We start from the raw sequence: 25,903 nt of genomic DNA on the forward strand, positions 1-25,903 counted from the left end.
TAAATTTTAGAATCAGTTTAAATTTCATTTTTTTTAAAGTAGGGATTTTGATAGGAATTGCATTGGCTATATAAATCGATTAGTGAAGAACTGACATTTTTACAATGAGTTTTCCCAGCCAGATATACATGAACATGGTATATCTTTCTATTTATTTATGTATTCATTCATGGAAATCTCACATATCTTTGGTTAGATTTATATTAGAATATTTTTTAGTCTTCTTTATTAATGATATCCAGAAATGCAGTTGGTTTTGCCTATTCACAGCATTGCTAAATTCTTTCATTCACACTCGATATGTAGATTTAATGAGTTTCTTCACAATCATATCCTCTGTGAATACCGACAGTTTTTTTCAGTCCCTAGACCTATATTTATTTTTTTGGTCCATGCTAGTTAGAGCTTTTGTATAGTACTGAATAAAAGTTAAGTGATACAATCACCTTTGCTTTTTCCATAAGTTGAAAAAAATGCATTGAATGGTTCTCCATTATGTAAAATGTTTGCTGTGTGTGTGTGTGTGTGTGTGCGTGTGTGTACTTATCAGGTTAAAATAATGTAATTAATTAATTTATAATAATGAAATATAAGAGAATTGACTGCATACTTGACTTTCTAAATTTTGGTTAAGTTCTTCTCTCCCTCTCATAGCCTTCTCCTCACTAAAACATTACCTTAGTCCCAAAAGTTCTTTCAGTGGAAAAATATTTGAACGCTAAGGGATTATATTTCTCTCCTAAAGCTATAACTTGAAACTCTGGGTTAATCAAAATTATAACTAATAAGGTTCTGAGGAAGAATTTCTTTATTGTATAATTCTCTATATTAGAAAAAATAAGTTTTTAAGTTTTATATTTATAGATATGAGAAGAGAAATCATTTCAGGCAAGCACAGAAAGGAATACTATGTATGTCTTAATTTTAAAAACTGTTTTTCAAATATTTGCATACTATATAAAATTCAAAGTTCTGCATCCATAAAATATGATTGAATTGTAGAAAACAAATTATATTCAATTTATATATTTGAAAGGCATTACAGGAAAGAAAAAGGAGAATTTTGGATGAAGCTGTGGAATTAAGTCAAGATCACTTTAAAAAATACCTAGTAAAGCTTAAGTCAATCAATCCACCTTGTGTGCCTTTTTTTGGTAAGTTACTAAATAGAATTTATATTTTTGGGGAGAGTGTGTTGTAGCCAAAAGAGACCATCCTTTAGAGGCAGCTGGTCCTGATTTTATATCTGAGGCGTCTGCTTTTATTAGCTGTCTGTATTGATAAATAAACTTAAACTCTCTATTTCCTTATCTATAAAATGAAGATTATGATAATTACTTCATAGAGTTGTAAGGAGCTCTGTGGGGTGTCTTCTGTAAGAGCACACATCTCATTCATGAGTGCTCCATCCTCATGACTTAGGCACCACCCAATACAATCACATTGGGCATTAGGATTTCCACGTATGAATTTTGAACATTCAGACCATAGCATGCATGTGTGCACACATCCCACACACGCACACACACTTAGTTGTGATAAACAAAAATGTCTCTGAACGTTTTCACATATCCCCTGGGGGACAAAATTGCCCCCAGTTGAGTGCTACTGATTTAAATGAATCAGTAATTATGCATGAAAAAGAAACTAAAAACTTGATTACTGTCCTCATGTGAGGAATAATTCTTTTTCTATCTAAATTATGGGCTTTGGGAAAACAGAGAATTAGTTTATAAATCTGTAGTCTAAATAACCAGAATTGGCTTAAAATTAATTTATTGACTAGTAAGTAATCATTTAAGGTCATTGGCATTATATATTTATAACCAAATATTAAAATGGTTAGAGTAGATTTAACACTTACAAGTTAGACTTTGTGGATGAATCCTTCCTTTTACGTTAGGCTATTAGTCTAAGAAATGACCAATTAAGCTTTTTCAAAACCCTAATATTCTTTTTTATTTCAAATTGTTTCCGTGTTAAAATATTTCTTTATGTAGAAGTAATTAATAAGCCTATCACAGACTTACCTACATTTCAGGAGTAGAATTACTGGATTATAGGATGTCTTTTCACTTTACTAGATTAATTATTTTCCCAAATTGTTAAGTAACCAATTTTTTATAACAACTTTTCTTCAAATACTTTTTTTACTAGGGATATATTTAACAAATATTCTGAAGACTGAAGAAGGGAATAATGATTTTTTAAAAAAGAAAGGTAAAGATTTAATCAATTTCAGTAAGAGGAGGAAAGTGGCGGAAATTACTGGAGAAATTCAGCAGTATCAGAATCAACCTTATTGTTTACGGATAGAACCAGAAATGAGGGTAAATATTTTCTTTCCTTATTTTTAAAAGAGAACATGTTAAATTCTCTGCATCTCTAAGAAATATCATAACCACACATTATACTATTTATTTTTCTATGAAAATAACATAATCAATAGAAGTGATAAATAGATATTCTGCACTAACAATTAGAAGTTAATATTATTGGGTACTTTCTCTTGAAAGTATTGCTTCTTTGTATAACTGATTCAAGTTAACACTTTAAAAAAATGAATGACAAAATGGAGAAGCTTTCTGATGTCCATGCATTAAAAAGAAAATCCTCTGCTGGTACTATCATTGATTGATAGCCATTTTAGATATTTTACATGTGCCAATGTAACATTAAGTAATTAATCCCTTTGTAGGAACACTGGGTTTAAATAGGGGAAGAGGCTTGTAGAATGGTATGTATGGATGCATAGCAAAAATTGTTTTTTTAACATTCTATTAATTGATGTCCTGTTTTGAACAATAATTCATGATATTGATTCGGTGGTGCTATAAGATGTTGAATACCTTCTAAATTAAATTATGATTTTATGTTTATGGTAAATGAATTACGCTTATTTGAAATTCAGAGCATAAAATAACTATTGATCAGAATAAGTTCATGTGTCACATTAAAAATTGTGCTAAACTTTTGGATATAGTCTGCAAGTTGCGTATATTAAATGAAAATGTCCACATCACTCCTACCCTCCTAAATTATAAGATGGTAGCTTTTTGTCCCTAGTTCAAAACAAAGTACTCTACAGTCCTAAGAAAGAATGACCTAAGTACACCATTGTGAAAATGTAGACAGATACCTGCTCTAAAGACAATGGTGATAAGCTACTATCTCATCCCATTCCCTCGCCATTGGGCCAACCCTCTGTGATGTGGAGCTTCATAGGACTACGGAAATACGTTCTTGTGGCCCAGATTAGCGTTCACAGTATATTTCCCCACAGAAATAATGTTGTATTGTACTTGGTTATACTTGAAATAGTACTTTTAGCATTCACATCTCAGTAACTCCTAATAGGTCTTTGTGATTCAGTCTAGACCTCCTACCGTCTTTTAAAGCATTATGTTAGGGGTGGGGCTGTGGGGGTGGGGGAGGGTGCAGAGAATTCTTTCTTTATGATTGAGTCAAAGTTAAGTTTTAAATGTAGACAAAGTAGCTATTCACTTTTCAAACCATAGTTAACCAAGTTAAATTGTATTAAAAAGTAGTGCAAAAGATGAGAAAATCAAGAATACTGCTGTTATAACTATATAAGTCTTTAAATTACTGTTGTCTCATATGATTTAACATAGTTAACCTAAATTATTTCAATATTGTTAAAGGAATAATATAATTTTCTTCAACTTGATAAAATGCCTGAAAAATGGAAGAATTTTATGCTAGAAATTCTATAGCTAATTTTGCCTACTGCTAAAGCTAAAACTCAGTACTTGTTTTTATATATGCTTCTAAACCACTTCAAAATTGAATAAAGCTAAATCTAGTAATTTGCTTGTAAGAAATGTTTCTAAGGAAATCATCAGAAATGTACAGAAGTTTATGTACAAGGAGTTAATAACAATAATAATTACGATAGCAAAGAATTAGAAAGCACCTATATGGATAACTATATATGGATAACTATATGGAGATTGGTGAAATAAATTTTGGAATATCCATCTGATGAAATACTGTAGAGTTAAAATTTGTATTTTATAAAGTAAGTAAACCACATGGGAAAAAATAATTGAAAATAAACTTTAAAAAAGTTAGAAATAAATATGGCGTGATCCCAATTTTGCAGAAAAAAATACAGTATATGTAAACGTGTATATTCACACATGGCAGTTGAGACATTGGAAGGATATTCTAATAGTGAAATGTTAACAGTGAGATCTCTGGTTAGTGAGATTACTGTTTTTCTTTTTGCACTTTACTAATTCATCTAAATTTTCTACCTAAAAACTTAAATTTAAGCTTAGAAAATATTTTTTGATAAAGACAAAGAGGTTATTTTACTATGGGCTAGCACAGATAACTTTAAGTTTATAATTGTTCTTGAAATTACTTTTGAATAGACTGTTTTGTGTTTTTTTTTTTACTGTCAAAGTTTTCTTGTGGATTATAAGTACAATTCTATTGTAAACATTTTGATAGCTTACTGGTAATTATCGTTTTGTTGTTATAATGAGTAGGTATAATATTAACTGAGGGATATTGAGCCACTAATATGGTAATAAATGAAAATCTGTTCATATTCTTAATAGAAGTTTAAGACTTGAATATGTAACTTCCATATAAATTATACAATTTTATTCAAAAGTAGGAAGATTGGAATCAACAATGCTGTGGACTTTCCAGACATGATCTCTTAAATTGTTGGTCATTTTTTGGTATTAAACTGATGAAATAAATGTTTTAATGAGATCTAAAACATGTACTATGGATATTTAATTCCAGCGGTTCTTTGAAAACCTTAACCCCATGGGAAATGCTTCTGAAAAAGAGTTTACAGATTATTTGTTCAACAAGTCACTAGAAATTGAACCCCGAAACTGTAAACAGCCACCTCGATTTGTAAGTTCATTACAATTTTGGAAAAATTGTTTTTTAAAACAATATTATCGTCAATGTTTAACAACCTATTTTCATTAAAATTGTGATTTATTCAAATAGTTGTTTTTAAGTGTTTTGTATTTAAATACTATGCTGTTTCTAAAAGCATATATATTGTGGAGGGAAGTGTTAGTCTTTTGATAAAATCTGGTTTATCCTTTATCTTAGTACCATTTACTTATCTGTTCACTTTTGACCCTTCCTAGTAAAGGGAGAAAGCTGTGAGAAAGTGGAAACCTAAAATGATAGGTAGGTGGATGGAATAGGAAACAAAAAGACCTGATGAGGAGTACACAGATGTATCATGGTTCTTCTGGCGTGACCATGACTCCTGCCATTAGAGCACCGTGGTCTGTGGTTGCCACTGGAATCCACCTCTCTGGCTAAAATTCGCTGTTGAGGCTCCTAGTTATTCCTGGGGTATGCAGTGGCAACAGAAGTAGCGGAAGATCGATTCTGAGTAGCTACAAGTGAAGCAAGATCTGAAAGGAAGTAAAAATACACCAAGTTGGGGCCAAGCAGTATGCTTGTAGTTTCATATTACCCATCTCCACAATAATTTTACTTTTACAAACATAAAAACTGATGGTCGAAGAAGTTAAATAACTTTTTCAAGGCTTCATAGCTAGATACTGACACAGTTGAGATTTTAACTCGTTATCTGAATCTGAGTTCCATATTTTTTCATTAGGTTACTACTAAGAGAATTTTAAAAAGGGGGTGGAGGTTTCAGTGGGGGCAATGATAGCAATTTCTCCAAAGACTTTAAAGTGCCATGGTAGAGGTTGGTCGTTTACGATTAGGAAGAGCAAGGTCTTTGTTTGTTTTCTGAAGCACCTAGCATGTTACGTATATTATGGCCATGGTAAATATTTGTGAAATTGATATTGGTGACTTGAAGAAGTTTAGGTTCAAGTTTTGAGAGCAAAAAGTTATTCACACAGATTTTCAAGAATTTCCCCCCACCTTTTTTCCATCCTCCCTGCCCATTCGGTTCAAGCCGTTGTTTCCCAGTCTAGTTGTGTAGGACACAGCTCCCTGGCCCATGCTGGTATTATGAGCCTTGCGCTGCCCCATGCCTGAGGCAGCCGGTGGTCATTCGTCAGTCGGCCACTCACAGCAGCTCTTGTGGGCTGCCGGCCATTCACACTGGCTGCCGGCCACTCATGGCATTACACAGTAGCCCATGATGGTTGCTGGCCACTCACGCGGGCTGCTGGCCATTCACACTGGCCACCGGCTGCTCATGGCAGCACACGGTAGCCCACGGCAGCCCCTGGCAGCACATGCCAACCTCTGGCTGCTCACGGCAGCCCAGCTCTAGGGAGAGCTGTTGTTCGCAATCTTAGCTGTAGAGGATGCAGTTTACTGGCCCACGTGGGAATCAAACCAGCGATCTCAGTTTAGAAGCATGACGCTCCAACCCGACTTTTAAGAATTTTATTTCTGCAGTATGAAAAGAGGTTTATATTCAAGTTCATCTTAATATTGAGCCAAATCAAATCCCAAAGTGTTCTACTAGAATGTTACAGGCTGTTTTTGCAGATTGAGATTTTGTTGTACTCTCTTAACTATATGCTAATAATTAATAAAGTAGCACTAAGCCATAAAAAAAAAAGTACATGCAAGTTAGTAATGGTAATTGTGTTTGCTTTTCATAGCCTAGGAAATCAACTTTCTCCTTAAAATCTCCTGGAATAAGGCCTAATGCAGGCCGACATGGCTCTACCTCAGGCACTTTACGAGGTCATCCAACACCATTAGAAAGAGAACCATGTAAAATAAGCTTTAGTCGGATTGCTGAAACTGAGATTGAATCAACAGCATCAGCACCAACCTCTCCAAATACACCATCTACTCCACCAGTATCTGCTTCTTCAGACCTTAGTGTGTTTTTAGATGTGGATCTCAACAGTTCCTGTGGTATGTATTTGATGTGAACCATTTGGTAAAAAAGAAATCCTTTTTTTTTTTTTATTAGTTTCAGGTGTACAAAACAATGTAATAGTTAGACATTTGTACCCCTCACAAAGTGATAACCCCCCTCCTAAAAAAGGAATCTTGTGTTTAAGATCATTCTCATTATTTTAATTAGGGAACTGTAGAATCCTTTTCAAACTATATTAGCATGAAAAGTGACAGTGAAATGTGAAAATAGTGATTAACACGGGAATAAAGCATCATTCGTGCATTGCTTATGCATATTATTTTCTAACTTATTAATTTAACAAAGATTTATTTAGTACTTTTTGGGCACCACTACTACTATAAAGAGAGCAATACATAATGAATAAGAAAACAAGCAGATATGTTCTGTGAAGGAAATTTAAAAAGAGACAGTGATAGAGAGGAAACTACTTATGCTGCGAAAGGAAAAACATTGCAGGTACAAAGAGTACTGGATTCATTTCTTTAAAAACTACATGACAAAAGATGTAATGATAAAATTCTGTACTCTGTGTGTGTGTGTTATTACATATGTTACTTTATGCAAACATATTTTAAAAAGAAAAATCATACATAGTATCTTCCTTTTCAACTTAATTTTTTTCAATCCAATAGGCAGCAATAGCATCTTTGCTCCAGTTCTCTTGCCACATTCAAGTAAGTAAGAATTTGAGTTGATTCTAACGAAATGACTGTAAAGATAATAATTGAGTTGATTAAATTTGTATATGAGTATTTTGGGTTTTAGCAACATTTTTAAAATTTAAAAAATGAAGTTCTTATAATACATTGAATTATTTGCTTACAACTGGGTACTATTTAAACTACTATAGTTTGTTTTCATCATTTTACAACCTATCTATGTTCTAGGGGCTTTGTATTACATAGCATCTTCCAAGCTTGTTAAGAATCAAACGAGATAACTGTGTAGAGCACCTAGCACATTACTTGGCACAGAATGATCAGTGACTTCATATCAGTTGCCTCTTTTCTCCCCCAACCCTTCCAGTTCATTTCCCGTAAGAGTAATACACCAAATGTTTATCAGGTTCTCAGGCTAGCCCTTGATCACTTATTTCTTCACATTATCTTATTAAATCAGTATTATAAGTAAAATACTGTTCTGCCATTCATAATTATTTTATATTTCATGACATGAGTGCTGTCACCTTTCTTTCTATGATCGTTTGTTTAAAATAAAATAAAAAGGGCACAGCAGCTTCAAGAATAATTCTCCCAATCTGGAGGACTTCTGCATCTATCACAGTAAAATGTTTATCATTTAGATAGTAGCAAGAGAGTCCCTATCTTACGAGAAAAGTAAGTTTATTATTTAAAATTTTTAATTTCAAACTTTATTTTAATTTTTAAATTTTTACCAAAGTGATACATGCATAGAGTTTAAAAGCTAATAGTGCTAAAACACTTAAAATGAAATTAACAGCAGTTTCCTATCACATGTCTCCCTACCCCTTTTCTTGTTTTCCAGTGACACTTCTATATTTTCAAATGATGTTTTTGTATTTTTCTCTCTTTTGAATCATTAATTTTATGTAGTGTTTATTGATTTCCTGTTATGGTTGATGATTTAACCCTTTACTCTGCTTAATATACTTACCACATTTAGGGAAAATATTTCACTGATAAGTTAAGTAGTGTATACTACAATTATGCTTCATTTCTTGTACAGCTCTGTTTCCTGAAGTTAATAATAGCCTCATTAATGCTTGGGGTTTTGTTTATTTTTTTTAAACATCTATTGCTCAGTCTTCCCACACCCTTGTACAGCACGATTTTCCATAAGGTCAGACCACTCAGGAAAGCTATCAGTATTTTTTTTTGCTTTTTAACTTGGAAACTTCCTTCCTGGTGCCCTTTTGTCCTCATGCTCCAGTTTGAACTGGTTGCTGTCTAACCTCTGATCCAGCTGGCATCCCAGAACTTTCTTTTGTTGTCATACTAAAAATTCCCTTCTCTCCTGCATTGGATCCTAGTTTTTTGGATTCCTTATCACCTTTCTTGATATGCTCCCTTATTTTGGTAGGGACACATCCTCCAGTAGCTGATTGAGAAATGATGCACAGGATATAAAGTTTTTAAGTTTTTGCATTTCTGATAATTTATTTATACATTTTATTAATAGTTTGGCTGGGTATAGAATTTTAAGTCATTTTACTAAGAAACTTGAAGGTTTTCTCATTGTCTTCCAGCTTTTATTCTTGCTGTTTAGAAGGCCAATATCATTCACTCATAAATTATTCATAAATAATTTTTAAATGGCCTGGTAAGTGCAGGCACTATTTTAGGCACAAATTTATGGCCCTGAACAAAACAGACCAAAAAAATCCTTCTGTCAGTAACCCTGCATTCTCAATCCATTTTTTTTAACTAGAGTATACTTACAAAGGAACCCAAAAATACAGTGCTTTAAATAAAGTAGAAATTTATCTTTCACAATAGCCAGAGCAATTAGACAACTCTGCTCCACAGCTAGCAGGGCACTTCAGGATTCTCAAAATGTGGCTTCCATGTCTGCATCTTGATCAACTGCTTCAGTTGTTACCATTTTTCTGCTAACAGGAACACGGAAGGCAAAGAGCTTTGTTATAAAAATGTTATCTAGAAGTTGCACACATCACTCCTGTTCTCATTTCATTGGCCAAAACTTGGCCACATGGACATACCTACAAACTGAGTGTCTTAAAAGAGCACAGTTCTGGAGGCTAGAAGTTCAAAAACCAAGTTGTTGACAGCTCCTTCTGAAACTTGTAAAGGGAGAGTTTTTCCTGGCCTCTCCTAGCTTCTGGCATTTGCTAGCAATCCTTGGCATCTTTTGGTTTGTAGATGTGTCACTTCAATCTGTGCCTCTGTTGTCACATGACCATCTTTTCCCCGTGTGTCTCTTTGTCACTTCTCTTATAAAAGATACTAGTCATACTGGATTAGAGCCCACTTTCATCCTAACTTGGTTATATATGTAAAGATCCTATTTTCAAATAAGATCACATTTATAGGTTAAGGTTTAACATTTTTTGTAGGGGGGGAAGGGATGGACACAACTCAACCCATAACATTGTGTCATTTTAGAACCAGGAGTTCTAGATATTATTTTAGATGATAGTAAAATACTGTTTCCATATGATAAAGAAAATTGTTTGAAATTTAACAGGGAATACTGAGAATGCATAAAATTCTGAATATCCTAAAATAAATCATGAAAGCAATAAAATATTTATAGTAAGTATAAAAAATGCTCATATACAATGAGAAAAACAGCAAGACTTCATTAACAATGGACATGAATAAATAGTTCACATCAAAGTATAAGCAAGCCTATGTTAAAAGATTCTTTCATATGTTACTCCTTGTAAATCGGTACATTAATTTAACCCTTTTGGAAAGAAATCTGAAAACAACATGTCAAACCATAAAAATGTTCATACCTTTGGTTTTATTCAACAGAAAATTGAGTTCTTGCTTACTTTGTACCAGTACTCTGCTAGGGATTCGGTAGCAAACAAGAAAGACAAAGTCTGCCTTCATTTATACAAAATACCAAAAAACTTTGGGGAAGAAGTCATATACATGGAGATCACATTATTCATACACTCTCTTGGTTTTTCTAGTTTACTTTTAGTTCTTAAGCCTCTCTCAGTGGTTTCTCTTCATTTTTCTAACTTACTAATAAATAACATTGGAGGGTCCTGAGACTCAGTTCCTGGACCTCTTCTTTTCTCACTCACTTGATTCTCATTCAGTCTTATATCATCTATGTGATGATAATTCCCCAGTTTTTTTCTCTACCCAGAATCTCTCTCTTGACCTTTAGACTCACATATTCAGTGACCTATTTGGCATCTCCATTTGGATATCTAATAGGAATCTCAAAGTTAACCTCTCCAAAGTTGAGCTTGTTTTCATCCCTTCCAAAGTTGTTCTTCCCACTGCCTCATCATCTCAGTTCTAATTGCATCTGTCTAGTTGCTTAAGCCAAAAATATTAGACTTATCATCTACATCTTTTTCTTATACCCTAAATGTGATCCATCCACAAATCTTTACGCTCAAAGTATATTCAGAACCTAACCATTTCTCACCATCTCTATTGCTGCCACCCTGGTCTAAGCCACCATAAGCTCTTACCTGGTTTATAATAGTAGCATCCTAAATTCCCACCCTCCACATTTTAGTCTGTTTTCAATACAGCAGTCAGGTCCTTTTAGAATGTAGGTTAGACTTGTCTCACCTATGCTTAAAGCCCTCCAGTGGCTTTCCATCTCAGAGTAAAAGTCAGAGTCCTTTCAAAGGGCTCATAAAGCCCAATGCAATTTGGCCTCCTTTGCTCTGTCAGAGTTCATAATCTACTGTTTCTTCCGATCACTCACTCTGCTCCAGCTACTCTGCCTCCTGAACACAATAGACACATTCCCACATCAGGATTTTTGCTCTTGCCATTCCTTCTGCTTAAAATGCTCTTCACCCATTTGACCTCATGGTATGATGCTCCTTTGCCTCCTTCAGGTTTTTACTCAGTGTTACCTGAGTCAGGGTTTCTCTAATCACCCTATTTAAAATTGCTCCCCACCTATCTCTTTATTCCCCCTTCCTTACCTAATATTTCTTCTAATTTATAGCCATTGCACTTTTACTTACGAATCATGTCTGTTCTCTCTCCCCAACTTAGAATGTAAGCTCCGTAAGGACATGAAATTGGCTTGTTGTTGTGCACTACCTTGTCACTGGTGCTGAGAACAATGCCTGGCACTATGGAAGGTGCCCAATAGATACTGGATGGGTGGTGGTTTGTTTAGAGGGAGGGAGGGAGGGACAGATGGACAGACGGATGGCAAAAAATTGGAAGCTAACCAACATTATAGAAATCATTTAGTAAATTATTCTACATTCATTAGTTTGGAATACTAAGTTATTTAAAATGCTCACAGAAACTGTAATCTTGTAGGGAAATACTCTTGACAGAAAATAAAATTGTATCCATACTTCAGCAAGGGTTATTGAGTGCCTGCTATGGAGAAGTATAACATAGTGGTTAAGTGGTCTAACTATAGAGTCAGACCCAGATCAAAAACTTGTACAGCTGGCTCACCATCATTCGGATATTTTCTGCTTCCATGAGTGTGTATGTTTTTGTAAGGAAGAGAAGACCCAAGATCAGGTTTCTTTTTGACTCTTCATTGTTTTGTCCAGGTTATCAGCTTTATCTAAGGCTGTGTTCCCTCAAGGTCATTAGAGTAGTAGCAGGAGCAATAAAGGTTATGTGCTTCTTTGTTTGCTCAAGGAGGAAAGAGAGGTACCGACTGACAGAGTGCTTTTCCAGAAGAGCAAGGAACTTCCTTTTCAGGATCCCCTAGCAAATCTCCTTTCAGATTTCACTAGTCTGAATTAAGTCATGTGCCTACAGCTAAACCAACAACACTCTGGCTGAAGGAATGGGATTACTCTGATTTGATCTAATCAGGGCCCATCTCTAGAGCTAAGGAGTAGGTCAGCTTTCACTGAAGCACCTGGTTGCATGCATGAAAGGTAGATAAAAATCTGATCATGTTAAGAAAGTCCCATGCCCACTTTTTGAATAGAATTGGGGTGTACTGGGCAGAATTGGCATGACTAAACCATATGGGATGGGTTCAGCACCACCAAGAGGAGTTCTGGTCCCAGCACACAGGGCAAAGAATGCTGGGCAGGCAAAAGGAACACATCCACAGCAGAGAGTGCTCTGCCTAACCTCCCACACCATCTGCCAACTTATAGGCATTCTTTTTGTTCGTACTATTGGCACCCTGAGCCAACAAGGCCCCCTGAGGTGACTGCAGTCACGTGATCAGGACAGCAGTTTTAGACATGGAATAATGAGTTTGACATCTTTACTTGGATATCCCATAAGCAGTTCACATTCAGTGTGTTTAAAATTAAATTCATCAACTTCTTTCCCAACTAGCTCCTGTGAACCCAGTCTCAGTATAATGATAAACAAGATATGGTCACTGCCTTTATAATTGTGTGTGGAGAGAGATATCAAATAGGGACTTGGTCCATAATTACAGGTATTTTTTAATCATATGAAAAAGATAAATAAATGGAAATCGTGCTTATTCTGTTTGGCATGCTTACTGGTCATTTTCCCCCTAATATTTTATTTTGTAAATTTCCTTTAATGTGTTTATATAATGTGTCCATTATCAATGAGAGATTTGCAAAGAGAAAGAGCTATGTGATACAACTCTACCTTATGGTCTCTTATATGGAGGCTTTATTACCTGTGTAGAAATGTATCCAATTCTAGCGGCTTCAAAAATGCACAGTTTCTGTTTACGGATGACCTTTTCTTTGGAAATTACTACAGTTTATACAAATATATTTGTTTTGTCTGTTTCCGATTTTTAAAAATGCTTTTCAAGAGCAGAATGTCATTATTAACCTTAATTAAATAATATGTCTTTATTTAGCTAGAGTACCTGCTATGTGCCAGGCACTACCACCGTGCTAAGTACTAGGGATACAAAAATAAGTACGCACTGCCCTCAGAAAGCTAACAATTTAATGGAAAGGATAAATGAATCAGCAGTCAGCTACAATACAGTCTGACAGATGCCATAGCAGAGGGGATCACAAATTGAAGTTAGCCTAATGATTGCACTATGAATTGTAGTTAAACTAATCTTTTTTACCCCTAGAGTCTTTCTTCAGTTCGTGTGGTAGTTTACATAAACTAAGTGAAGAGCCACTGATTCCTCCTCCTCTTCCTCCTCGCAAAAAGTTTGATCATGATGCTTCAAATTCCAAGGTAGTCAACAGGACTTAGGTTTGCATCAACTTATTCAAAGTTGTAAATCTTTAAAATAGTGCTTGTTCTTATAAAGAGTCTGGTAATTATAATTTGACTACCCTTTATGGTTTTTTAAACATTAGGGTTGTTTTATTTGAAAAATACTTTTGTTTAATCCTAATACTTTTTCTGAAAAAGAGGCTGGGCATTTTCACAGACAGAAGTACATTTTCTTTGCAATATAGATGAAAGAGCTTCGCTATTTATTCAAAGCATTCTTCAAACTTTCAGCTGCTGCCTTTCAAACTTTAGGCTGCATCAGAGTCACCTGGGAGGCTTGTTAAGACAGACTGCCAGCGTTTCTGATTCAGTTAGTCTGGAGTGGGGCCCACGAATTTGCATTTCTAACGAATTTGCATTAGCCCCCTAATTTGCAATGGGGGGAGCTAATGCTGCTGGTGCCTGGATCACACTTTGCAAAACAGAACTGTAAGCCTCACTGGGGAAAGGGGAAGTAGGTGGCCAGAAAGCAGTAGCTGGATATCAAGTCCTCTTCACATCATGTCCTTTCATGTCTACAAAACGATATTTTCTTTTCTTTTACTTGCCTATTATAATTCAAACGCATAAATTTATGAAATATATATACAAGGCAAGATAACCTGAGGCATTATGTTCTAAGATTTCAATTAAAACATATCATGTATAAAAATATTAAACTGGGCCCTGTATTAAACTGGGAGTAGTTTATTCATAAATGTGATCATTAACCTATTTTGAGCTTCTGAATTTAACTGGACACACAAGAATTTTTCAGTCTTTTAAAAACATATTCTTACAGATTTTTCAGGAGAACAGAGGTATAATTTAATTACTTTTTTCTTAAGGGAAATACGAAGTTTGATGATGATCCCCCTGCTATTCCACCGAGACAACCTCCTCCTCCAAAGGTAAAACCCAGAGTTCCTGCTCCTACTGGTGCATTTGATGGGCCTCTGCACAGTCCACCTCCGCCACCGCCAAGAGATCCTCTTCCTGATACCCCTCCACCGGTTCCCTTTCGGCCTCCAGAACACTTTATAAACTGTCCATTTAATCTTCAGCCACCTCCACTGGGACACCTGCACAGAGATCCAGACTGGTTCAGAGACGTTAGTACGTGTCCAAATTCGCCAAACACTCCTCCTAGCACACCCTCTCCAAGGGTGCCACGTCGATGCCATGTGCTCAGTTCTAGTCACAATAATCTTGCTCATCCTCAAGCTCCCCCTGTTCCGCCAAGGCAGAATTCAAGCCCTCACCTACCAAAACTGCCACCAAAGACTTACAAACGAGAGCTTTCACACCCCCCATTGTATAGACTGCCTTTGCTAGAAAATGCAGAAACTCCTCAGTGACCTTAGTCATATGTAGTCATTGACACTGGAATGGTATTTGTATTTGTTTTTTTTTTAATTTATTAAAAAGAAAGGCATAGTATTTTAGTACTTTTTACAAATAATGCTCTTAAAAATGCTACTGATCAAATAAGCTTTTAAAAATTGGAAAAATAAAAATACAAAATTCCTTTACCATTATCCTCAGGTGATCAGTAGCATTGCCTTGTCTTGGATCCTCAGTGCTGCCAAAAGGCCAGTATAAAGAATTTATATTTGCACTGTAGACTCTGCTAAAATATGATTTAAAGTAATATTGATTGCACTGAAAGGGGATAGTGCATTTATGGAATTTTTCAAATTTGAGTAATAGCTGCCTTTTCAAGGCAATAAATTTACACAAATATAGGGGGTGTGTGGTGTTAACTGATTTTTAAACCTCTTTGGCCATCTTCTAGTTTTTACTTCTAGTTTTTACATTTAGGAGAATTGTGAATAACACCCACTATTCTTAAACTCTTTAATGCCATGTCTTAAATGCCAGAATTTGCTGCTCAAGACAAAAATGAAAAATAGAATGAAAAGAATAGAATGCACTGTGTTTATTATTTTGTCAAAAATGTAAACAAAGACTACCTAACCCAATCATAGAGGAGAAAAGGGCATGTATCATATTCAGATGTGCCTTTTGTTTTTGCAGACTATGGTATCTGTAGCTAATGAGTTGCCTATTGTTTTGGAAAACAGTTAATATGCCATGTATGTACAGTTTTGTTTATATTGTATATTTAAAGATAATGCTAATAACCTATATAAATTTAAGTGACTCGAGGCCTGTACTACAATCTGCTACTTTACTAATTCATAAATTGAGAGGAAAAGTTTATGGCATCGGAACCAACTGCCTTGCTGTCAAAACCTAGTAACTTTCTCTATAAATCTTGTATGAACTAAAATTTTTTAAAAATATTTTTTTAGATTGGTAATATTTAAAATAGCAAATACTTAAAGCTTTATTAAACTTTTTAATCAGAGAAGGGAGTAAAACTTTTATTTGCCATTTGGACTTCTTCGTTTAAAGTGATGAAAAAGCGTGTTTTGCTGATTGTGCCGGTAGCAGCAGTTGTAAAGTAGCCAAAAGCCACGTTATTTACTGGTCTGAGGCCTTTTACTGTGCTTTGTATCAGAGTTCTTAACAAGATTAATAAATCACACCCCAGTCTTAATTTTTAAAAGACTTTCAACATATGTGTTTTCAGTATAAGGAACAAATGGGTAGGTTGTTGAGTTCTGTAGAAATATTTATACACACATTATTTTAAATATGTTTGTACGACTTCAGTTACATAATCCCAAAGCACTTGAGTGATGCAAATTTTAGAGAGAGAACTTGGTCTTCACTGCTAAACATAATCAGCAAGCTTCTAGTAACCATTTTTATGCAAATGAAAAATTAGGAGCATGCTAGGAAACTTGATAAACAGGATTGCAGCGTCCTTGGTTTAAGATTTTGGAAACTGCCTGGGTTCAAGGCCAGTAACTACCGTGTGACTCAGTCTCCAACCAGGTAAAAACATTCTGAGGTTGGCTTTGTTTTTTTCTTAAACAGCAGATTATAATACTAGCTTTGTCTGGAAAAGTGATTTAAACTGCCTATTGGTGAAACCGGACTTGTAATTTAGGGGAGAGTGAGGCAGTCCCGCGTGTAGGGGAAGCAGGTGGCTCAGCACTCGGCCACGCCCGGGTAATGCTGCCTTCCGGGCTTTGTGCCTTCACGCACGTGTCGAGGCGCCAACTCCGCCACTAGGAGGCGCCCGGCCACTCGCAAGGTGGGGCCGCGGGGGTGGTGCGCCTGGATATGACGTCACGTCGCGCGCCGCAGCCTGTTGCTGAGCAGCAATGGCAGCTCCTTTGGAGTCCTCCGTAGAGGACCCACTGCGGAACTTTGTGCGAGTTTTGGAGAAGAGGGATGGCACGGTGTTACGACTGCAGCAGTATGGCTCCGGCGGCGTGGGTTGCGTAGTTTGGGACGCTGCCATTGTCCTTTCTAAATATCTGGAAACGCCAGGGTTTTCCGGCGATGGGGCCCATGTGCTGAGCCAGCGGTCAGTGCTGGAGCTGGGCTCCGGCACCGGGGCCGTGGGGCTCATGGCGGCTACCCTCGGGTAAGAGCTGGGGGGAGGGGCCGCCGCTTGGTGTGCGAAACCCAGATTACTACTGGCTTCCCACCCTTATGCCTGCGCCTCCCTCAATCGACGTTATTTTATAGGGCAGATGTTATAGTCACCGATCTTGATGAATTGCAAGACTTGCTGAAGATGAATATTAATATGAACAAGCACCTTGTCACTGGTTCCGTTCAAGCCAAGGTACTGAAATGGTTTGTATGGCCTTTCAGCTTGTTTTAAGATAACGATTTGTAGTTTGCTTTCAATTGCATTTCACTAAAAGCTTGGTTAATACGAAGGAGACCTTTCGGGTTTTGTTTTTAAAACAAGAATATTTTAAATTATTAAAGCCAAGTTAAAATATTTGGTTGACATTTTTAAGGGGGGAAGAAATAGAAGACTTTTCTTCTCCGCCAGACTACATACTGATGGCCGACTGCATATACTACGAAGAGGTAAGTGTTCAATGAGTGAAGTCCCCTCCTTTAGAAGATATACCATATTTCCTGGATTCTAGAGCACATATTTCTTCACCTTTAAGATATGTTAATGAAGGATATTTGTCCTATAGTTGATAAGATAGATAGTAAAGAGAAAGTAAAGGTCTCCAGGGACTACGTATATACACTCAGGATTTACATACAGGCCTGTGAATCATGTTGAGAAAAGTGATACGTGCATTTTACTGAAGCTTCAGTAAAATTTTTACAGGATTTTGCCATTTAGATCTGTTATGACAAGCTAAGTTTTAAGTTGCATTGTAAATCATTGTTTTGTGGCAAGATTTATTAGACTCAATGATTTTTTTTAAATTATCAGTTTGTATAACGTTGTGGGCATCATTAATTTTTAAAATAATGAACATTAAGCTAACTTATGTTCATGTTAGGTCATACTTGCTTTTGTAGGTAAATTTTTAGTTGTTTAAATCCCAAATTAAATATTTAAGCGTGAGGTCAGTTCCATAGGAACTGCAAAATACAGTCACTTGAATCCTTCTTTGGAAACTGAAGTCAGTACAATGGTTGATTAGTTACAGAGCTTTAACTACATGTACTTTGTTGGATTGATTCAAAGATGGATAAATTGTAGAGGAGTTATGATTACCCCTGCCCCTTTTTGTAGTAAAAAAGTATAAATTTTTTAAAGTCATAAAAGTTATATTCCTTTTTGAACAGTCTTTGGAGCCGTTGTTGAAAACCCTAAAAGATCTTTGTGGATCTGAGACTTGTATTATATGTTGTTATGAACAAAGAACAATGGGAAAAAATCCAGAAATCGAGAAAAAATATTTTGAGGTGGGTACTCGACTAGATCTAGCTTTGTAGTAATTAGCCTTCAGGGAGGCTATATGTGACTGTGTATTCAGTATATTGTGGTAATATTTTAATTTTTTTTTTTTTAATTGGGGAATATTGGGGAACACTGTTTTTCCAGAACCCATTAGTTGTTGTCCGTCAATCTAGTTGTGGAGAGCGCAGCTCACTGGCCAATGTGGGACTCGAACCAGCAACCCTGTTGTTAAAAGCTCACACTATAACCGCCCCCTATTATGGTAATTTCACTCAAAATATTATGGTAATTTCATACAATCCTTGTATGAAACCAAAGAGTATTCTTTACAGCCCACGCACCATTCTACTAGCCCCCTCCCTTTTTTCATCTTTTCTGATCCTTTATTTCTTTTTCTCTTCAAGTTAGTTAATCTAGTATCTACAGAACAATGTAAAATAATGGTATGCCCTTGTCTTTTCTGAGAAAGTTTGCAATGTTTCTTTATTAAACATGCTTGCTTTGGGGAACATCTTAATGATGTATATAATACTTTTGTAGAATACATCATAGAAACATGGTATGTGATGTATTTTTACTTCTGTGTTTTCCTATACATTTTTGTGAAAGCTTCAACCAAGATATCCTATCTATTTTCAGGGTTTTGTTTTGTTTTTTAAAATAAAAACTCACAGGAATTTGCAACAGTAGTACATAGAGTCTCATGTGTCTTTCACCCATCTTCCCCTCTTGGTCATCCAAACCCTTTTTATGGGCAAAAATCAGTCATATTACAAGTGACTCCTTTTGAGGGTACATATATATATATAGCCCTTGCAGTTTTTTCCACTGAAAGGACTACTTTGGTTAAATGAGAAAGCAAATATATGACTCTGCTTCAGATATATGCTAAATTTTTTTCATGTTTTTCTTGAATATGAAGAATGGTAATGAACTTTATAAATGAAAATTCCTATTGTCCAAGTTTCAATTGAGTTCAAACATGTAAAATGCACATATGTCAAGTACTCAGCTCAATTTTTCCTGTGTATAAACTCAAGGAAAACCACTACCCAACATAAGAATGTGGAACATTTTCACAACGTCAAAAGGCTCCCATGTGCCCCTACCTAGTCAGTGCTCCTCCAAAGGAAACCACCATTCTGACTTCTCTCGCCACAGGTTCACTTCATATTATTGAATTTGAAGTATATCTCTTTTAAATTTATAGCTCCTTCAACTAGACTTTGACTTTGAAAAAATTCCTTTGGAAAAACATGATGAAGAATATCGAAGTGAAGATATTCATATTTTATACATCAGAAAGAAAAAATCGGTAAATACATTCCGGGCTCTTTGTCCTCTGAGGAGGTTTCATTAGCTGGACGCTGTCTCTGAGCTTATGTGTGGTGTAGATGTTGATTTTGATATAGGGAAACAGCTATGATTATTCGTTGGACTCAGGCACTAACTCTCAATGTTAAGATCACTTTATCCGGCCTTAGGTTCTTCCTCTAAAATAAGGCAAGCTTCTTTTGTAAAGGTCCTTTCCAGCTGTAAATTATATAGCTTTAATAATTGGGCATTACCTCAGACAAGTAATGTAGCTATTTATAAGTTTCTGCTATCTCTTAGAGATTTTAAAATGTCAGCTCTGACCTTAGAACTTTTTCCAACCATTCAAATTTTTTTAATAGTCAAAGTAAAATACAACAACCCTTTGTCCCTGGTGGTCTGGTGGCTAGGATTTGGAGCTTTAACCGCTGCAGCCCAGCTTCAATTCCTGGTCAGGGAAGTTAGTATGTTGAATCACTATGTTGTATACCTGAAACTAATACAATATTGTATGTCATTTATACTTTAATGAATAAAATTTAAAAAATAAAATATAGCAAGGCAGATCTGTCCAATAATGAAAAATTCACTCAGTTAAATAGAATATATGTAGATTCCCTTTCTGTTGCTTTCTTGTTATGACAATTACATCTTATGCTAGTTGCCCGTGATGCAAAAGTGTGAGCCTGTAAAAAGGAAGAATTTTTAGGATTCTAAAATGTATCCATTTTTTTATCCCTACCACCTTCTGTATATGTGACTGGTATAAGGCAGGGAACATGATCAATTTTATGAATTAAAGATGTTAAATTTAATAACTCACACTTTTTTCTATTATCTTTGCTTTGATTGAATTTGTTTGTGATGTTTTCTGATGATGTGAATTCTACCCAAAAGTGAATAACTTTTCATTTGGGGGATCAAGACCAGATGTTAGGACTATAAGGCAAGAGGTGTGGTGGGATTAGTAATTCAGATCAATCAGCTTTTCCATGGCATGAGACTGGAGATACAAAGATAAATAAAAAATGGTTTATGCCTTAAGGGATCCAGTTTTAGCTGAAGTTGTTGTGTAGTTTAAAAGTAGAATTTTTTGAGGCATGAAGATTTTGATTCCTAAATATCAAGGCTTTTTTTGGGCAAAGAATCATTTGCAAAAAATTGATACAATTCACGTACTATAAAATTCACCCTTTTAAAGCATACAATTCAGTGGTTTTTAGTACATTCACAGAGTTGCAAAACTACCACCACTTTCTAATTTTAAACATTTTCATCCTCCCCAAAATGACACCCCATACCTGTTAGTGGTCACTTCCTCTTCCTGCCTCCGCCTCAGCACCTGGCAACCACCAATCTACTCTCTGTCTGTATGTGCCTATTCTGAACAGTTCTTATACAGATGTCCCTGGCTTTCCAAAAGTTCGTGTTACACCACCTTGCTTTTACAAAAGACCTACATTATTAGTACCTGTTTTCACTAACTTTTAAAAGAAATCCCAGGAGAATTTTCGCTTTTACAAAAGAAACCGTTACCATACTAATGTAGGTCTTTCGTAAAAGCACTAAGTGGCATAACTCAAAGAAAGGGATATTCTTCACTTTATGCCATTTTAGCTTATGGAATATGCAGGGGAAACTTGTAATCACACTCTCTGTGGCTTCCTGTGTCTGGCTTCTTTCATTCAGCACAGTATTTTCAGGGTTCAGCCATGTTGTAGCACACGTCAGCACTTAACTCCTTTTTATAGTTGAATATTATTCCTTTGTATAGATATACCACACCTTATCCATCTGTTCATCAGTCAATGGGCATTTTAGTTTTTTCTACTTTTTGGCTCTAATGAATACTATTGCTTTGAATATTCACGTAAAAATTTTTATGTAACATGTTTTCAAATCTCTTGGGTATATTTCTAGACTAGAATTGCTAGGTCATATGGGAATTCATGTTTAACTTTTTGAGGAATTGCCAAACTGTTTCCAAAGCTATTGTTCCATTTTACATTTCCACCAGCAATTCTGAGGGTTCCAGTTCATACAAATCCTCACCACTTGTCATTGTCCATCTTTTTTTATTATAGCCATCTTAGTAGGTAAGAAGTGATATTTCATTGTGGTTTTTATTTTCATGTCTTTAATGACTAACGATGTTGAGTGTCTTTCCATGTACTTATTGGCCATTTGTATATTTTTACAGAACTACTTTGCCTATTTTTAAATTGGGTTGTCTTTTTATTCTTGAGTCGTAAGAGTTATTTTATATTCTGGATACTAGAGCCTTGTCAAATACATAACTTCCAAATATTTTCTCCCATTTTGTAAGTTGTCTTTTAGTTTTCTTGATAGTATGCCCTTTGAAGCACAAAGGTTTTTAATTTTGATGATGTTCAATGTATTTTTTTCCTTTGGTTGCTCGTGCTTTAGGTATCAACAAAGAATCATTTCTAAACATTATGCATGGTTGTTCATTTGAATTGCGTTTAGCCATTTCTAGGCATATTACCTAGTATTAACTACCCAGTAAATACTGAATTTGTAATAAGAAATCAATCTGTATAAAGTTTCCTTTTTTTTTCCTTATAGAAATTCCCATCGTGAAATCTTTAGTCATCTTACCCAAGCCTCTAACAACTTGGGTAAGCTAAAGATATGAATGGAGCATGTGAATATATCATGGGAAGATTGTGCTCACAGATTTTTCCAGCATGTACTTACAGATCTGATATAGATGACAACCATCATGGGATGCCTGCAACACGAGAAATGACTGCCTGCCTGCCTGCCAGTGGGCCTGAAATCCAGCTTAGTTTACTTTTAGCTCAACATCAAGTTCTGCTTAAAAGAAACATTGTATTTGTCACTCCTCAAATAAAAATAGGTATTGAGATTAGCCTAAAGACGGCCAAAAATAATTCAAACCAGTAAATTTTAGTTTGTTCAAGAAAGGTAAATTTAAAAGGTTTTTATTTTAACATAATTATGCGGTGGTTTTTATCATATGTAGCTTCATTGCTTTTAAGATAGCTTTAATACTTAATGTTCTTACATGTTTAAAAAAAATGTTACATTGGCCAAAGTTTTATTCTTTTCCCCCACCATACGTGTCTATGTGAGTTAGATAGTAAATTATACTGTAGTGAGTTAGTAAGAATGAAAGTTAAGAAATCAGAAGATTGGGAGGGGGGGAAAGCCATCTTTACAAAAATCTTCATTGGATAATGAAGTGAGACTTAAAAGCCCATTTTCAGGCTCATGCACTTACGTGGCTGATGCACTTTTCCTCATTTCTATCTTCCAGGAAAATGTGGCTGAAATCACTGGTGTTAACTTGTTTACATGAAACAAAAATTTTTAAATAACTACAAATGTAGTCCCATATACATTTAGCAAATGATTTTAATTCTGTGTAGTCTCTGTTTTGTTACCATGATAATCATCTGATCACAGACTGATCTGTCAAGAGCTTAAGTCTCACCAGTTCCAAACAGTAATAGTAACTGATAGAATTGTGGTACTTACAGGCATTGGTGCTAGGTGGCACATTTTATGTGTTAAAATAAACATTGTTTTTGAGATCCTGTGACTTTGTGAATGTTTCAGAAATAGTTTTGAAGAAAAGGATCACCTAAACCAGATAACTGCTTTCCAGAAAGAGCAAAAGCATCCCTATTTAGAGAAATTAAGGATTAAAGTCAAGAGTTAATAGTATTCAGGCTTACTTTAATCTTTAAAGTTTGTTTTGCTGTTCTTTTTCAAGTACTTTGTTCATACTGCCCTTAGCATTTCATTAGCAGATTACTCAACAGCGAAACCTAAGCATGTACTTTGTTAGTTACAAATAATACCAGCTTTTATCGGGACAAATGACCATTTTCTAGCTTGTTCATAACATGGAACTTGCAAAAATAAGTTTGATATTGACCATATTCCTCAGATCTTTTATCACCCTCCTCCCCTTTTCACTATCCTCCTAATAATACACTCTGTGGGTCTTCGGACTGAAGTGCCCCTCGACATTCCTGTATGAAAACCGAGCTCCTTTACCTCGAACAGGTGCACTTTACACTCCACACTTCCAGGAGGAGTCAGGCTAAGATCAACTTCCCTGCAACGTCACCAGAATCATACCCTTGCTTGTGTGTGCTACCTCCCCTCTGTTCCCACTCCCTTACTTGACTAAACATTTTAATAAGTCACTTAGATACATTTTTCGCTGTCTGTTTCTGGGCAACTGATGTAAGTTGCTGACCGTGGAGTTAAGTAATTGCTAACAAAATCAAGTGGGATTTATTCCTATTCTGGAAAAGGCCAAAGTGGAGTTTAAAAAGTACCAAGTCCCCACATTCTAAGATCAGAGAACTACTGGTAGTTAGGACCAGTTAGCACTGTAGAGCTTACCTAGTGGTGCCAGTTCGTGTAACATATCCTGTCGCTAACCACCCTGCCACAGGATTGGGGGACGCCTGGGAGAGGTCTCCTTTTGGAGGAGTGCAGTGTAGAGGAATGGGATTTAGTCCTTTGGACTCTCATGAGGGAGGAAACAGTACATCTGCTTTCCGAAACCACAGGAGGGTGCCCGAGGGAGTAATTCAAGATTCAGGTTGCCTCCAGCAAGGACAGACCACCATTTTCTCCACCTGGTTGGATTTGTCTTTACCCAGATTAGCATATTGTTTTATTCTAGCGCATAGGAATGGAACTGGAAAGGTAATGTGGGGGACTGTCAGGTAGTGAGGTATTGAAGATGGATCCTGCCAGCCTAAGAGTTGATAAGTGAATTGGGGGCTAGAAAACTGGAGCAACATGAGGTTAAAAGGCAGGTGCGACAGATGGGTGATGTGTGATGCCACTTACCTGGGGGTCAGGCTGAATACAGACAACTCATCTCTAAGGACAGCCAGTGCTGAATGGTGCTGCTCAGGAGTGAGCCTGTGGACCTCCACCTAGTGGGGGTTGCACTTTACACAAGGAAACCATAGGCCACTTAGTAGAATGCAGTTACAGCCAATTAGGGAGCCCCCACAGTAAGGCAGTGTTTCTCAAACTAGGCTGGAAAATTAAAAGCAAACAAAGGCCATGTTCAGGCTTCATCCCAGTCCAGTTGTATCAGAGGCATGATATTTTTGTTAAAGGACTCCAGATGATTTTAATGTTTCGCCTAAATTGAGAGCTATTGCAATTAAGAACCCTACCATCTATTTTGCAAAGAAACGAGCAAAAGGAGGAGAAATAGAAAAAACTATCCATGATTAGAGTGGGCCTATACTGTGTAGGGAAAGCTTTGAATCCAATGTGGAATCTTCTAGGAAATAGGTTTTAAAATAAACAGGATTGAGCTTTAAAAACTGACTCAATATCTGAAAATTGTGAGAATCTGGCCAAGAAGGTAAAGATGATGCTACTCAAGAGGATAGGAGAATTCAATAGCTGGAAAAAGAAAATTGTTAACAGGTGTAGTTAGCAATGATTTGGGCCTTCTCTATATGCCTGTCATAACTTGAGAGATCTTTGAGGCTGCATAGCTTTGAATCTTAAACTGCAGCAGCTGGTTATGGACCAAAGGTCCATAGATCACGTTTGGTAAATTTGAGAGCGAAGTTAGGTTATTTTTAATTCTTTTAAAAAGTATTAATAATCTAGAATGATGGTAGGATTTTTTTACATAGCATACCTTTTTTTCTTACCCCTTTCCTTGAAAGTTTTTTTGTTAAACAATGCCAAATACAATGTTAGACTACAGATACGGTATTCATTTAAAGAAGAATGAGGGTCATAGAAATATGGCTGTTGTTCTGAAGGTTCCCTGTAGATGGCATTGCTTGACTTTTGTCTTTAAATGGTTTATAGAAAGGAAGTTGTTAAAATAGAATATTTTGAAATGGAATCATACTTGCATTTTAAAGGTGAAGTAGATTTTAAAGAATAAACGTACCTACATATTATGAGTTGCTTTCAGAATAGTTTGTTTGGGTTGCTCTAATTACCACAGATTGGATAGCTTATAAATAACAAATTTATTTCTCAATTTTGAAAGCTGGGAAGCCCAAGATCAAGGTACCCACTTCCTCACAGGCAGCTACCCTC

The 25,903-nt window shown here is 35.8% G+C and overlaps 2 protein-coding genes across 5 annotated transcripts in view; both read left to right on the forward strand.

Annotated features, from left to right (window-relative positions):
• The window catches only part of SOS2 (SOS Ras/Rho guanine nucleotide exchange factor 2), a 90,698-nt gene extending 67,304 nt beyond the window's left edge, over positions 1-23,394 (forward strand). Inside the window, exons 17-28 of one of the 3 annotated variants that reach the window (XM_033107194.1) lie at positions 1,037-1,154; positions 2,158-2,330; positions 4,780-4,896; positions 6,597-6,858; positions 7,498-7,539; positions 13,574-13,683; positions 14,553-17,206; positions 17,311-17,410; positions 17,592-17,664; positions 18,388-18,507; positions 19,713-19,817; positions 22,403-23,394. In XM_033107194.1, the coding sequence (XP_032963085.1) occupies positions 1,037-1,154; positions 2,158-2,330; positions 4,780-4,896; positions 6,597-6,858; positions 7,498-7,539; positions 13,574-13,683; positions 14,553-15,062 (1,332 nt within the window). In that variant the 3' untranslated portion in view covers positions 15,063-17,206; positions 17,311-17,410; positions 17,592-17,664; ... (1 more) ...; positions 19,713-19,817; positions 22,403-23,394. Of the gene's footprint in view, positions 1-1,036; positions 1,155-2,157; positions 2,331-4,779; positions 4,897-6,596; positions 6,859-7,497; positions 7,540-13,573; positions 13,702-14,552; positions 17,207-17,310; positions 17,411-17,591; positions 17,665-18,387; positions 18,508-19,712; positions 19,818-22,402 lie in introns of those variants that run through there. The other 2 variants (XM_033107195.1, XM_033107196.1) reach the window with 2 other exon arrangements.
• VCPKMT (valosin containing protein lysine methyltransferase) lies at positions 16,839-23,394 on the forward strand. Of its 2 annotated transcripts, XM_033107198.1 has the most exons (6): positions 16,839-17,206; positions 17,311-17,421; positions 17,592-17,664; positions 18,388-18,507; positions 19,713-19,817; positions 22,403-23,394. In XM_033107198.1, exons 1-6 carry the CDS (start codon positions 16,941-16,943, stop codon positions 22,415-22,417), a joined length of 690 nt encoding a protein of 229 aa, XP_032963089.1. In that variant the 5' UTR covers positions 16,839-16,940; the 3' UTR covers positions 22,418-23,394. The 2 variants fall into 2 exon arrangements, with proteins under 2 accessions (XP_032963089.1, XP_032963090.1); XM_033107199.1 differs by lacking the exon at positions 19,713-19,817 and having other exon boundaries at positions 16,892-17,206.
• Positions 23,395-25,903: the final 2,509 nt, after the last annotated feature.

This window comes from Rhinolophus ferrumequinum, chromosome 6 (genome assembly GCF_004115265.2).
Source record: "Rhinolophus ferrumequinum isolate MPI-CBG mRhiFer1 chromosome 6, mRhiFer1_v1.p, whole genome shotgun sequence".
NCBI classification, from domain to species: domain Eukaryota; kingdom Metazoa; phylum Chordata; class Mammalia; order Chiroptera; family Rhinolophidae; genus Rhinolophus; species Rhinolophus ferrumequinum.